The following is a 15,392-nucleotide window of genomic DNA, read 5'->3' on the forward strand; positions in this document are numbered from 1 at the left end:
GTACCATAACTTTTGTATAAGTAAATAGAAACTTAAATTTAAACACAAGGTTTATGACCATGAAAGTAAGGTTGGGATTGATTTTGGGAGTTTTGGACCCAACAGTTTAGGAAAAAGGGACCCAAAGGGTCCAAAATTAAACTTTGTTTGATTTCATCAAAAATTAAATAATTAGGGTTCTGTGATATGCCGAATCTAACTGTGTATGTAGATTCTCAACTTTTGGTCCCATTTTCAAATTGGTCTACATTAAGGTCCGAAGGGTTCAAAATAAAAGTTAGTTTAGTTTTAACAAAAAATGAATCCTTTGGGTTCTTCGATATGCTGAATCTAAAAATGTACTTAGATTTTTGATAATTGGCCCAGTTTTTAAGTTGGTCCCCATCGGGGTCAAAAAATAAACTTTGTTCGATTTCATAAAAAAATGAATAATTGGGTTTCTTTGGTATGCCAAATCTAACTGTGTATGTAGATTCTTAATTTTTGGTCCCTTTTTTAAATTGGTCTACATTAAAGTCCAAAGGGTCCAAAGTTAAACTAAGTTTGATTTTAACAAAAATTGAATTCTTGGGCTTCTTTGATATTCTGAATCTAAACATGTACTTAGATTTTTGATTATGGGCCCAGTTTTCAAGTTGGTCCAATTCAGGATCCAACATTATTATATTAAGTATTATGCAGTAGCAAGAAATTTTCAATTGCACAGTATTCAGCAATAGCAGGAAATCTTCAATTGCACAGTCTTTTGCAATAGGAAGAAATTTTCGATTGCACAGTATTGCACAATAGCAAGAAATCTTCAATTACACAGTATTGTGCAATAGCAAGTATTTTCAATTGCACAGTATTGCGCTATAGCAAGAAATATCTAATTGCACAATATTGCACAATAGCAAGACATTTTCAATTAAAGTTATCCTTCTTTGTCCAGAATAGTAGTTGAATCAACTTAAATCATTGTGTTATACAATATACAGTTTATATTCACTTTTACTACCAACTGATAAATTAAAACAATCTTTACCATTCAGTGATAAAAAGCACTTTTTTTATATTTTAATATTTTATGATGTATTTTAATGAGAACATTAGAAATTTGAATTGAAATCAGTTTTGGAAAAAGTGAAAGGGGGATGTGAAAAAATAATTGAAGGGGGTAGGGGGGTTCAATTTTTCTCATTTCAGATTCATAAATAAAAAGAAAATTTCTTCAAACATTTTTTTGAGAGGATTAATATTCAACAGCATAGTGAATTATTCAAAGGCCGAAAAAAATTTAAGTTTATTAGACCACATTCATTCTGTGTCAGAAATCTATGCTGTGTCAACTATTTAATCACAATCCAAATTAAGAGCTGAATCCATGTAGAATGTTGTGTCCATACTTGCCCCAACCGTTCAGGGTTCAACCCTCTGCGGTATGATAGAGCTGCGCCCTCCAGAGCATCTGGTTTGTAAATATTTACAAAAAATTTGCCACTGTCACTTCTGGGCCAATTTTGTTATAGATAGAAATGATTGAAAGCAGCCGGATTTTTCAATAAAGTAAGATCTACAAACACATCACCAACACCAAAACACAATTTTGTCATAAATCCACCTGTGTCCTTTGTTTAATATATATATGCACATTGACCAAGGTGCCCGACACATGATCTATCATGTATGTGTCATTTGGAGAGTTGTATCATTAGCAATCATACCACATCTTCTTATTTTATATATTTTCTACAGATAAAAACCTCTTAAGTTAAGCTGAATCAATAATATAACATGAGAAAAACAATTCTCTGGGTTTTGAGAAAAAATTATTTTTATACGACCACAAAAAATGTGTCAAAAATTTACCTACAATCCAAATTCAGACCTGTATCAAGCGTGACCATTTTGATCCCAACCTTTCAGGGTTGTACATCTGCGTTCGTATCAAACTGCGCTCAGCGAAGCAATTTATTTGTATTGAAAATGAGTCATAAAGATGCAATTAAGTTTGTCTAAACTATTGTATTCTCCCAACATTTATTATAGTACTGATCTTGCAATAGGGAGTCATCAAAATGAAAGTGTTTGAAGATATAACCAGTTGTATAAGGCAAATATCTAGTTCTTAAAAATATATTTTTGTCTTTCAGAATCTCGGAAGCTCGTTGATTTCATGCAAAGAGAGAAATAAGTCATTAGAATTTGAAGTGGAAGATTTTAAGCAAAAGCTTCATGATGCTAACGGAGACATTAAGGTACTAAGATGAAGAAAAAAATACATATGGAAGTCACATAAAAGTAACTTTTATATCAATCCCGGAATACATTTTCTACTGATATTTGGATGTAAATAAGGGTCCCTGCATTAAAAGCAGAGATAACCCAGACTTTGTCATATTTTTATGCAACCACAATGGGTTTGTATAATGCTTTAATGTCGTTTTGGTTTCCGGAAAATAAGAAGCATTTTTATTACTTTCATGTCAATAACTTGTGTGTAAATGTATGGATCTCTCTGACATTTTACCATAAGGTTCCATATCACAAAGGGAAGGCTGGGATTGAGTTTGGGGGAAATTGCCCTAACCATTCAGGAAAAAGAGACTCAAAACAAGCATTTTTCTAGTTCCAGACAATAACGCAAGTGTAAAAGCGTAAGGATCTCTCTAATATAGATTATTGAACATTGTGTCCAAATTTGCCACAACTGTTCAAAAATCGACTTAGACATGCTTGCAATCAAGTTTTTTTTTGTGCACAAGTTAAAATTTTACTATCGGTTTTAATGCCTGGTTTTGCTTATATTGAATTAAAAGAATAAATGCCAAATCAAATGCAATGATGTCTAGTTGTCTATGAAATAATAAAAAATACTATTAAATATATATATTTTCTGGAAATACATGTGTACATAAAATGTGAATGTCACCCGGTGGCTTTTGTTTTGTCAGGATTCCTTTGCATTACCTGACAATTTGTTGTTATTTAAACCATTGTGGTGACGTCAGCCTATTCGGGCTCATGGTTTCTTTTTCAAGACTCAACGCTTATCCATTGTATCTATATCCCGTAAGGGACATTATCTTTAAAAGGTACAGAGCATTTATCTATTGTTTGGCATTATTGTTTTCTCTCCTAGAGACGAACAATTTTTTTTCTGTAAATAAATGATATTGAAATGGGGAATATATCAAAGAGACTAACAAAGGCCAGAGGCTCCGGGCTTGGGACAGGCGCAAAAACGCGGAGGGGTTAAACATGTTTTTTTGATATATGCACCCTCCCCCTATACCTCTTGTCAATGTAGAAAAAACAAATACACAACAATACGCACATTAAAACTCAGTTTAAAAGAAGTCCGAGTCCGATGTCAGAATAAGTAACAAAAGAAAGTAAACAAAATGACAATGATGCATAAATTAGCTAAGGCCTACTAGCAGTTACTGATAGCCAGTTGCAGACCCCAATTAAACTGATTGAAAGAGTATGTTTTTGTCGAGCCTTCGACTTAAGTCTGCCAGAAAAGATGACATTCACTCTGTGATCAAAGTTTTTAAAATTTTAATAACTTTCTTAAACTATCCTGGGTTTGTACCAAACTTAGACAGAAGCATGTTTATGATCAATTCCTGAAATAAATTTTGTCAAAATAAAATTCCATTTATTCTGTATTAAATGGCTTTAGTTTTTCTGCTAGGAAACATCACATTCACTCTGTGGTTAAGGTTTTTAAAATTTTAATAACTTTCTTAAACTATCTTGGGTTTATACCAAGCTTGAACAGAAGCTTGTTTATGATCATAAGATAGTATCCAAAAGTAAGTTTTGTAAAAAAAAATCCATTTTTACGTATTTTACTTTTAAATGGACTTAGATTTTTTTCCAGGAAACAACAACACTTTTACTCTGGTTGAAGTTTTTAAAATTTTAATAACTTTCTTATATTATTTTGGATTTGTATCAAACTTTATAGACAGAAGCTTGTTAATGATCAAAAGCTGGTATCCAGAGGAATATTTTGTTTCATTTTCCCTCATTTTTGTTTAGCCCTTCATTAACAGCAAAAGTAGGCGAGACACTGGGTTTTACGGAACCCTTACAATTTTTTTAAAAATATTTTTTTTTAAATATAAAAATAAATAATATTTAGAGAAATAGGACAATATAAAACAAAATGGAGCCTCTCCTACGTCACCAAAGTCACGTGATGTCTTAATTAGTTGAATATGATTATCTAGGGACTTTCTATTATCTGACACTGTAATTACGTTTTGGTGAATTATGTTTTGACATCCAAGATTCCAAAACTTTCTTTACAAATTCTGATCCTTTTTTGATGGTACTGCAGGCTACGGTAACCTTGAAATGTAATAATAATAAAAAAAAAGTTATTGTTACATTAGAGACTAATTGCTGGAATGCTGAGTTTGGTAAGGAACCGATTAATTTCGAATGTAACAATAATATTTGTCTCTACGGTTACTGTTACGTGTATGCAATTCAATGTATGCTGGGACTTGTAATATGTATTAAAATAAAACTTCCAATATTGCAAACAATTTACAAATGAATGTTGTACACTTCGAGTGTTGGCAGCATGTTTCGGTCCAACACATTTTTGGTGAGACAACTCTAATGATAATTAAAACTATTTTTATTATTTTTTTTTTATTTTTTTTATCAAGTACATATACAAAAATTAAGCATAGAAACTATAGAAAGGTTTAAGTTTAATAGATCAATGTAACAATAACATAATGTAACGTAGACACGAATATTATTGTTACATTTGTAATTATCAATTCCTTACTCAACCCTGCATTCTGGCAATTAGTATCCAACATAACAATAACTTTTTTTTTATTATTTTTACGCTTAATTGTAATGTCTACAATGTTTTTGTAGCCAATTGTTTCTTCTTCATTAGACTCTCTGCACTAAATAGTGTAAATTCGTCGATTATATGAAGATACCAGAACTGGTGTTCTAGTTTATGCAGATCAACTGCTATCGTTTTATCAAACTCTGTCGCCAATTGCAGTCCAACCACCGGTTTAGAACTGGGTCTTTTATTGGCCATACAAATGTCACAATTTTCTAAATCATATAATGTATCAGCACTGTTCATTCCCACCTTATTTGAAAGCTTAGCCATGTTAACCAGGTGCCAAAGCTTAGCCATGTTAGTTAAATGTTGCATGTTCAAATTGTTTGTTTACTTTAACCAACGTTATGTGTTTATCTTTTGTACTTAAATAATCTACGACTTGTCATTGCAGAAATGACCCCAGTTCTCTTTAGAAGTTGTTTAATCCAATGTTTCCCCCACACAGTACAAGAACATGTAGTATCTATGATTGCTACACATGCTGATTCTAGTACGAATATTTCACTCATTGGTGGCTGCTCTTTTTGTCTTTTTACAGACTTCTTTAAAGGATTAGTGCCTTTTGGTTTGGTCCATTTATTTTGTGTGTTTGTTTAATTGTAATACTTAGAACATTACCAGTAATTTCTGTAGGTCCAGACATTCGTTCACCAAATAAACGTTGTCATGTTGACTTTATTAAGGTGTATTTAACATCGCTAAATGCAGTAAAGGCTATTTAGCTCTGGAAGCTGAGGAAGCTGAGACAAGTCTCAACTGGAAGTCAGGCTAGCATTTTCTTGCATTTTAAAGCACTGACATCTTCAGGGAGTGTCATATTATAATTTTTGTCGAATTCAACAATGTAGTCTAAACATGTATCAATTTTTTTTGTTAGCTGCGTATGCTTTGTCTTTATCGCGTAAATATTCCTGGTCAAATATTAGTTCAGCCATGACGTTTTGTTTTAGCTGTGCATATCTCGTACGAGTATGTCAAACTACAGGTGCTTGTTTGTCAACTTTCTTCTCCTTGTCAAACCCCTCCTCGTGGGTCAAACTAAAAACCAGAACTAATAACATGAATGAACAGAACTTAACACTAAGTAGAAATCTGAGAATACTCAAAGTTACTGAAAGCTAGTTTAAAGCCACTTAAAACAATTTAAAAAAAAAATCATGCATCTGAGACTAAATTTTCAATTATTACACATACAACATCAGATGGATTAACTGAAAAACTTCATAAAAAGGCAGAGAAAAACATGACAGTGTGCAATGCCTAGATACAGGTATCGACTGATTGAAGATTCATGAATGTGCATATGTATAATTACTAGAACACACCCGCGAAATCGCGGGTATATACAGCTTGTGGACTGTTGTAGGATGATTTTTTTTGTAAAAAATAGTATGTATGGGTAATTTTATGAAAGGTATCAACAGCCTTCTTCCTTGTTCAAAAGTCCGATATTTGTTTCCTATCTGTTAAATTCAAATATTTTCGTGTGTCTGGCCTCAGACCACAATTATTCTTCTCCTTTAATTGCTTCAATGCTGCTTTTGGTAAAAGTTAAATAAAATTAACAATTTGCACCGTTTTAAACATGAAATAAATCTAACTACTTATATATAGACCATTATATTAGTCTAATAAAATATGCATCTAGGACAATCCGTCAGTGTCTTTTTTTTTTTAAAGCCTCATGAAGATGTCAATGGTAGGATATGCATCATGTATAAATGACTAAGGCTAATTTGAGGGGTGGTCGGAGGGTCCTGATCCCGAAATCCCGCGCTAAAAACCATGAAATCCAGAAATGCAGAATTAAAAGAAATGCATATCCCGAAATCACGAAATCGAAAAATATATTCCCGGATCCAGTAAGGATCAATCCCCAAATCCCGAGCTTAAAAACACACGATCCCGACGCCCCGAAAAATGCTCGCCTACTCTTAATCTCTACCTAACTTTCATTTTTGCCAAATCACTATTTTCCCTTTCAACAATAATTTTGTATGCCCCATTTATGGGCATTATGTTTTTAGGCTAGTCTGTCCGTCCGTCCGTTCGCTCGTTCGTCCGTCCGTCCATGTCTGTCCCGCTTCTGGTTAAAGTTTTTGGTCGAGGTAGTTTTAGATGAAGTTAAGCATGTTTTACTTATTTTAATACATATGCAAGTGGTATGACCCCTTAAGTAGTAAACATTTCAAAGAAAACAGTAGACAGCATGTTTTACTTATTTTAATATATATGCAAGTGGTATGACCCCTTAAGTAGTAAACATTTCAAAGAAAACCGTAGACAGAATCAGGGCCGACATTCTATACTAACATAGAAGGTCCGTGACTGAATACAGATAGTCTTTATATATTAAAGTAGTAAAATCGTAGTTAACATGTCGATAAACGCGAAAAATAATTATCTTCTCTAAGGAGGTACAATAGTTGTGGTTCTTGCGATCTAAACACCGTGATATGAAACGCGAAAAATAATAGACCTCCGAGGAGGTAAAATATTTGTGATTATTGCGATCTTAACACCATGAAATGGAGAACGCTCTGAATGGCTTATCTTTTTCTCCATTTTTGTTATCCATCATACGATTGGTTGTACTTGTGTCAAACATTTTACTTATTTTAATATATATATATATATATATACTATCACAGTAGCATGGGTTCGAATCCCGGCGAGGGAAGAACCAAAAATTTGCGAAAGCAAATTTACAGATCTACATTGTTGGGTTGATGTTAAGACGAGTTGTATATACATTATGTACACAGCCATGTATCACCATCATTGATGGCGATCCGATGGATACATCTGTTGTAGGGTTGTCACTGACTCAGACGTACTTATGAATATAATTATTTTCTGTGACTGTATCTTACATTAATTTGTAGGATCCGTTACTATAGATAATTTAGCTGATCTGTAACAATATCATCTTCATGCCTTATATATCATGTACTGTAGTACGCCGCTAGATTAAAACTGACGTGGAAAGGTAACATATGCCCACCGAAAGCTCTTTTTTTGAGAGCCCAGGTGGTCGTGTGGTCTAGCGGGACGGCTGCAGTGCAGGCGATTTGGTGTCACGATATCACAGTAGCATGGGTTCGAATCCCGGCGAGGGAAGAACCAAAAATTTGCGAAAGCAAATTTACAGATCTAACATTGTTGGGTTGATGTTAAGACGAGTTGTATATATAGCAAATTTACAGATCTAACATTGTTGGGTTGATGTTAAGACGAGTTGTATATATATCTAACATTGTTGGGTTGATGTTAAGACGAGTTGTATATATATCTAACATTGTTGGGTTGATGTTAAGACGAGTTGTATATATATATATATACAACTCGTCTTAACATCAACCCAACAATGTTAGATCTGTAAATTTGCTTTCGCAAATTTTTGGTATATATACAACTCGTCTTAACATCAACCCAACAATGTTAGATCTGTAAATTTGCTTTCGCAAATTTTTGGTATATATACAACTCGTCTTAACATCAACCCAACAATGTTAGATCTGTAAATTTGCTTTCGCAAATTTTTGGTTCTTCCCTCGACGGGATTCGAACCCATGCTACTGTGATATCGTGACACCAAATCGCCTGCACTGCAGTCGTCCCGCTAGACCACACGACCACCTGGGCTCTCAAAAAAAGAGCTTGCGGTGGGCATGTGTTACCTTTCCACGTCAGTTTTAATCTAGCGGCGTACTACAGTACATGATATATAAGGCATGAAGATGTTATTGTTACAGATTAGCTAAATTATCTATAGTAAAGGATCCTACTATTTAGCTGATCTGTAACAATAACATCTTCATGCCTTATATATCATGTACTGTAGTACGCCGCTAGATTAAAACTGACGTGGAAAGGTAACACATGCCCGTCGAAAACTCTTTTTTTGAGAGCCCAGGTGGTCGTGTGGTCTAGCGGGACGGCTGCAGTGCAGGCGATTTGGTGTCACGATATCACAGTAGCATGGGTTCGAATCCCGTCGAGGGAAGAACCAAAAATTTGCGGAAGCAAATTTACAGATCTAACATTGTTGGATTGATGTTTAGATGAGTTGAATATACATTATGTACACAGCCATGTATCAACATCATTGATGGCGATCCAATGGATACATCTGTTGTAGGGTTGTCACTGACTCAGACGTACTTATTTTGGTCTTTTGTTTAAATATACTTTTTCACTCTTTTGGTCTTTTGGAAAATGTTGTTTGTGCTGTTTTTAGACCCTTCTACAACGAAATTTGTTTGACATGCACACGTATAAAAATTGCGGTTTTTATCCAACGCAGTCATAGGTTTGAACGTAGTTTTCAATTTAGACTCGTTTATATTTTTTTGTTTGGGCATGTATCATATTTTCCCTCCGGTTTATATGATCCGTTCATCCTATATATTGACTCTTAAAATTCAAGAGTAAATCTAAAAATGAGGGTACTTTTTTGGCCTTCCAAATACCGTTTCGATCCCTAACATCACTGAAGAGACATTTATTGTCGAAATCCGGATATGGTGTACTAAAGAAATATTGACACCGAATGTTTGTGGCACAACATCCTGTCCACAAGTTAACATTTTTTTTTCTGTGACGTATTAAATTTATATTAGGATCCATTTTGTTACATCTTGTGATCAATTTTATTTGGCAATCGTCAATGGCAGTCAGCAGGGTTAAAGAACATCAGTTGTTCGACCTGTTAGTCAAATGCGTTTTGTTTAAATATACTTTTTCACTCTTTTGGTCTTTTGGAAAATGTTGTTTGTGCTGTTTTTAGACCCTTCTATAACGAAATTTGTTTGACATGCACACGTATAAAAATTGCGGTTTTTATCCAACGCAGTCATAGGTTTGAACGTAGTTTTCAATTTAGACTCGTTTATATTTTTTTGTTTGGGCATGTATCATATTTTCCCTCCGGTTTATATGATCCGTTCATCCTATATATTGACTCTTAAAATTCAAGAGTTTATCTAAAAATGAGGGTACTTTCTCTAAAAATGAGGGTACTTTTTTTGGCCTTCCAAATACCGTTTCGATCCCTAACATCACTGAAGAGACATTTATTGTCGAAATCCGGATATGGTGTACTAAAGAAATATTGACACCGAATGTTTGTGGCACAACATCCTGTCCACAAGTTAACATTTTGTTTTCTTTTCTGTGACGTATTAAATTTATATTAGGATCCATTTTGTTACATCTTGTGATCAATTTTATTTGGCAATCGTCAATGGCAGTCAGCAGGGTTAAAGAACATCAGTTGTTCGACCTGTTAGTCAAATGCGTTTTGTTTAAATATACTTTTTCACTCTTTTGGTCTTTTGGAAAATGTTGTTTGTGCTGTTTTTAGAACCTTCTACAACGAAATTTGTTTGACATGCACACGTATAAAAATTGCGGTTTTTATCCAACGCAGTCATAGGTTTGAACGTAGTTTTCAATTTAGACTCGTATATATATATATATACAACTGGTATGACCTCTTAAATAGTAAACATTTCAAAGAAAACAGAAGACAGAATACAGAGAGTCTCTATATATTAAAGTATCATAATCGTAGTTTACATATAGATAAACGCGAAAAATAATTAGTGTCCTCTATAAGGAGGTACAACAGTTGTGGTTCATACGATCTAAGCCCCATGCTATGGAGAACGCTCTGATTGGCTTATTATTTTTCATATTTAGTTATCTGTCATACGATTGGTTGTATTTGTGCATCTTTCAAACCGGAAATCTAATCTATGACTAAAAGTTAGTCCGATGACGAAATCATATCCGGACTCCTTTTTTGTCGTTTTTCTCCCAAAATAACTCAATCCGAATAATCATAAGAATGGATGACAAATGCGACTATGCATGTTACCTTTAGGACACAGAGGCATGATGATTGATTTATTGTGGAGGGAAGAGAAGCGACACCAAAAATGAGGTCTTCTCGTTTAATAGTATAGATGACAATAATATTTAATTTGCTCTTGATTTTATACACAGCACAAAAAAAAAACTTTGATTATATGTAACATACTATTTGTAAACATCATTATCTTAATTTAATACCATTACATAACATAAACTATAATTAAAATGTTACATTATTGGCTTTCTTGGTACTATACTCATTCATTGAAACATTTAACCATTATTTTTTTTTAAAACATAACAATGATGACAGGATCCCTGCACCAAACTTAACTGTATGAAATGTCATCTGGGGTGATCCCGGCAGGTGTAAGCTACTTGACCAGAGAAATTACCGACCATCTGATGACAATTCATAAAACTCTGTATTTCCTTCATTCAGAAATGATACAAACTTTGTACATTTGATTATACGTGTGTTGCGTGTAAAGCTGAACGAAAGTATTGTGACTGTCGTTCTAACACACTTACTGTGATGGCAGCAATCAAGGTACTGCTTTCCTTTATATGCCAGTGCTATATAGTTCTGAGGTCTGCATCCGAATATGATAGGTATTAAATTCTGTATCTGTACCTTGGAATTCCCAGCAGGCCTTTAATATTCGAATGAGGTCTAAGTGAAGATCCCTGTGGAGTGAAATATAATTCATTAATACATAATTATTTAGAGAATAAACGGCCTGGTGTGAAACCGGCAGGCCTACCATACTCCGGGGTGGTCCCGGCGGAGTAAATAAAAAAAACTTTCACCTGGGGTGAACACGGGCTTTCGGGTCGATCCGGCCCCACGTTGATCCGGCCCAAGTCGATCCGTCCCACGTCGATCTGGCCCATATGTAAAGTCGATTCGGCCCCAATAAAAAATATATTGATAAGGAATAAAAATAAAGATATATATGATTTGTAATTCATAAATGTTTATGATTTTTTGTTATAATGTAAAAGGTGTACGTGAAAAAAATTTAAAAAAAAGCCTTGGCAATATATTTTCTTTGGATGAGTATTTATAAAACAACCAGGTTGATTATGTTTTTATTACAAGTTTTCAAGATTGTTGTATAATTATGTTAAAACGTATATAACAAATAGTTACATACACAACGGTACAATCCGATCCCCAAGCTGATACATACAAACTTAGTTTTTCTTTTAATTGCTAAAATGTTGTTTTATTTGCCGAATCCTGTGCATTTAAGGTCATTGTTTTGTTATTTTCTTGCAATGAAGCATGATGGATACTCATATAACTTGTTTTTATTTGTCTACACACAACTATTTAAAATATTGTCAACTTTAAGAAAAATATATTGTCTATATTCGATATTAAAAAAACAAAACGTGTGTTATAGAAATCCTCTGATGTTACCTGAAAAAAATTTACACTGAATTAATGCTTGTTATTTATACCAAACAAAAGATCAAACAATATTTATAGACCTTGTTGATTACGAAACTTTAATTAATCAGGATTTGATTGAATTAAGTGATTACCAGTGGCATTACCTTAGTACACAATCATCATACAATTGTTGAATAAACAAACTAATTATAGACTAATGATTTTGTTAGAATAATCATTATGATGAGTTAAATTTTAACGGTTCCATCGGACTGTAAATATTTATTTAGCTATAAAAAAGAAGATGTGGTGTGAATGCCAATGAGACAACTATCCACAAAAGACAAAAATGACACAAACATTAACAGTTATAGGTCACCGTACGGCCTTCAACAATGAGCAAAGCCCATACCGCATATAGTCAGCTATAAAAGGCCCCGATAAGACACTGTAAAACAATTCAAGCGAGAAAACTAACGGCCTTATTTGTGTAAGAAATGAACGAAAAACAAATATGTAACACATAAACAAACGACAACCACTGAGTTACAGGCTCCTGACTTGGAACAGGCACATACATAAATAATGTGGCGGGGTTAAACATGTTAGCGGGATCCCAACCCTCCCCCTAACATGGGACAGTGGTATAACAGTACATCATAAGAACGAACTATAAAAATCAGTTGAAAAAGGCTTAACTCATCAGATAGACAAAAAATTAAAGCTACTCTGTGTGAGAAGTAAATAAAATGAAACTCTCCTTGACATTCAAAGTTAACATGGAAAATATCTTCACATTTTAAAATATGTTGGAGCTGCTATACAAACAGACACAATAACGCTCAGTTTCGTATCGATTTAAAATAGTTCTTTAACTGGTACTCCAATACTTCACGTATATGTTGTCTTTCATCATCGACACTTTTTGCAAATTCCGTTTATACTGTTCAAATTTGTGACAAATTCCTCCATAAAGTGAATATAGTTTATTCATATTTTATTATGGGGCCGGATCGACGTGGGCCGGATCGACTTAGGCCGGTTCTGTTTGGGGCCGGAACGACCTGATACCGAACACGGCAGGTGTAGTGCAATTTATAAAAATGAGATATCTAGAATGGAGATATAAATACTGTGTGCTTCTATGTGCTGTTATATAATACATATAAATACATATTTATTATTTATACTGTATGAAATGTTCTCCTGGAGAGATACCGGCAGGTGTACAGCAACCTAGAATAAAGATATAAATACTGTGTGCGTCTATGTGCTGAAATATAATACCCCGGGTTGAACCCGGCGGAGTTCATAAAACAAATTCACATGGGGTGAACCTTGCAGGTGTAGTGCTATATATATGTAGGACTCTAAAGTGCGATGGTACTCTAAAGTGCGATGGTATTCCAGAGTGCGATGGTCCGCTAAAGTGCGGATGGTCTACGCTAAAGTACGACGGTGTCTCACTCTAAAGTGCGATGGTCAACCTTTCTTGCCATTTCAACTGAACAATCATTAAAAAGAAATAATCAGAAACATCTTGATATCCATTGGATAGATAATGGTCTTTATAAACATTTACGAAGTTTTTAAGAATCGGAAATTAGTAAGACGGTTATACCCACGCGGAGCGTATGAACCTTTGTTCACAGAGTCTGTATCTGTATCTGTATCAATACGTTTTAGATACAATTACTGGTTTGAGAGAGCGCCGCTGATGTATCGACGGGGCGTGTGAGCAGATTTGAAGCTCTCTACGCTTGATGCTCGCACTACAGTGTTGTCTAGTTGATTCCACGCGATCACTGTATTTACAAAGAATGAGTTTGAATATTGCACGGTGCTTTACTTGGGGGCGCAAGTCCAATAGGCACCTGGTCAAATCGGCACCCTTGGAAAAGGCAATTTGGCACCTGGTTAAATCAGCATCTGGTCAAATCGGCACCCATGCATTTAAAGTCAATTTGGCATCCAATAATATTTGATAAAAAATGTATAAACATTTGTAAAAATGTTTCAACGATCTTCTTATTTTATATTACTTTAAAAAATCATGTGGATTTGACTAAAATTCATGTATGGTGGAATGTCAAAAGTGTTATTCTTCACTTGCCTTTCCACAATATTTGTTGCGTGGTATTCTTCAAAGTTCTTTGCAGTTATGGTTCTCTTCGGACGTTCTTTTTTGATGATTCGTCTGGTTCAATAGCGGGAATCAGCCCCTCAACCACTTTGTACATATATATTAACTTCTGGCTTGTTCGTCTTGTCTTTTAGTTCTAGTTTGACAAGCATTTTGGAGGTTCATCTGTCCTTTTATGTTTTGTAATCTCTGGTGATAAATTTTGCCGCTTGATGTTGTATCCTTTCAGGCTTATTTATGTTTGTTATTTGTAGATACACTCATCATAGATACCAGGGGGTCTCATACATTGTTCTTAACTGACACAAATTTCAATAATTGAAATGCCACCCAAGTTGAATATATGGTATCCCACGATAACAGCATTATCACTATTAAAATTGTGTTAAATACCATGATGGTTCGATGACATTAACTCAAATGGAGACAGGCATTTGACCTGAAAGGTGGTGTTGGAGTGCAAAATCAAACACTACCTCATAAGACTATGATATATGTTTAAAGAATGAATATCAAATATACGGTTGAAGGGCAGAGTTATTATAAAATAACAATATGGCAGAGAATACTATATTAGTGTCTAAATCTACAGAAATAGAATTTGCTTCAAGTAACAAAAATAACTAGGTCACTAGTAACTTATTTAATGAGCATGTGGGGTGAAAGAGCTAGCTTACTACTTTTCATAATCATTTTGTTTATTAGCAATTTTACAAAGAAAAGGATACTCTGTAAATGTATTCTTGATTTAGAAAATGTAACTGGGAAAAAAATCAAATTACTTAGAATATTGTAGATCTTTCATGGTTCGTTGACTTGAAAAATAGATGTTTTTAAATGTTTATTTCTCTCTCATTATGAATTATAGGATAACTGTAATTGACATGTGCGTACCTTACAAGTCCTCATGCCCGTCAGACAGTTTTCACTTGACCTAGACCTCATGGATCAGTTAACAAGTTTAAGTTTTGGTGGTCAAGTCCACATCTCTAAAAGACACTAAAAGCAATAGGTCTAGTATATTCGGTGTATGGAAGGACTGTAAGCTGTACATGTCAAATTGGCAGGTGTTATCTGATCTTGACCTCATTTTCATGGTTCAG

At 34.1% G+C, this 15,392-nt stretch overlaps 1 protein-coding gene across 1 annotated transcript in view; it reads left to right on the forward strand.

Moving 5' to 3' along the window:
• The window catches only part of LOC134721343 (coiled-coil domain-containing protein 149-B-like), a 163,469-nt gene that overhangs the window by 65,360 nt on the left and 82,717 nt on the right, over window positions 1-15,392 (forward strand). The window contains exon 4 of the mRNA XM_063584284.1: window positions 2,133-2,237. Coding sequence (XP_063440354.1) covers window positions 2,133-2,237 — 105 coding nt within the window. The remainder of the gene's footprint in view (window positions 1-2,132; window positions 2,238-15,392) is intronic.

Source organism: Mytilus trossulus, chromosome 6 (genome assembly GCF_036588685.1).
Source record: "Mytilus trossulus isolate FHL-02 chromosome 6, PNRI_Mtr1.1.1.hap1, whole genome shotgun sequence".
Classification (NCBI taxonomy): domain Eukaryota; kingdom Metazoa; phylum Mollusca; class Bivalvia; order Mytilida; family Mytilidae; genus Mytilus; species Mytilus trossulus.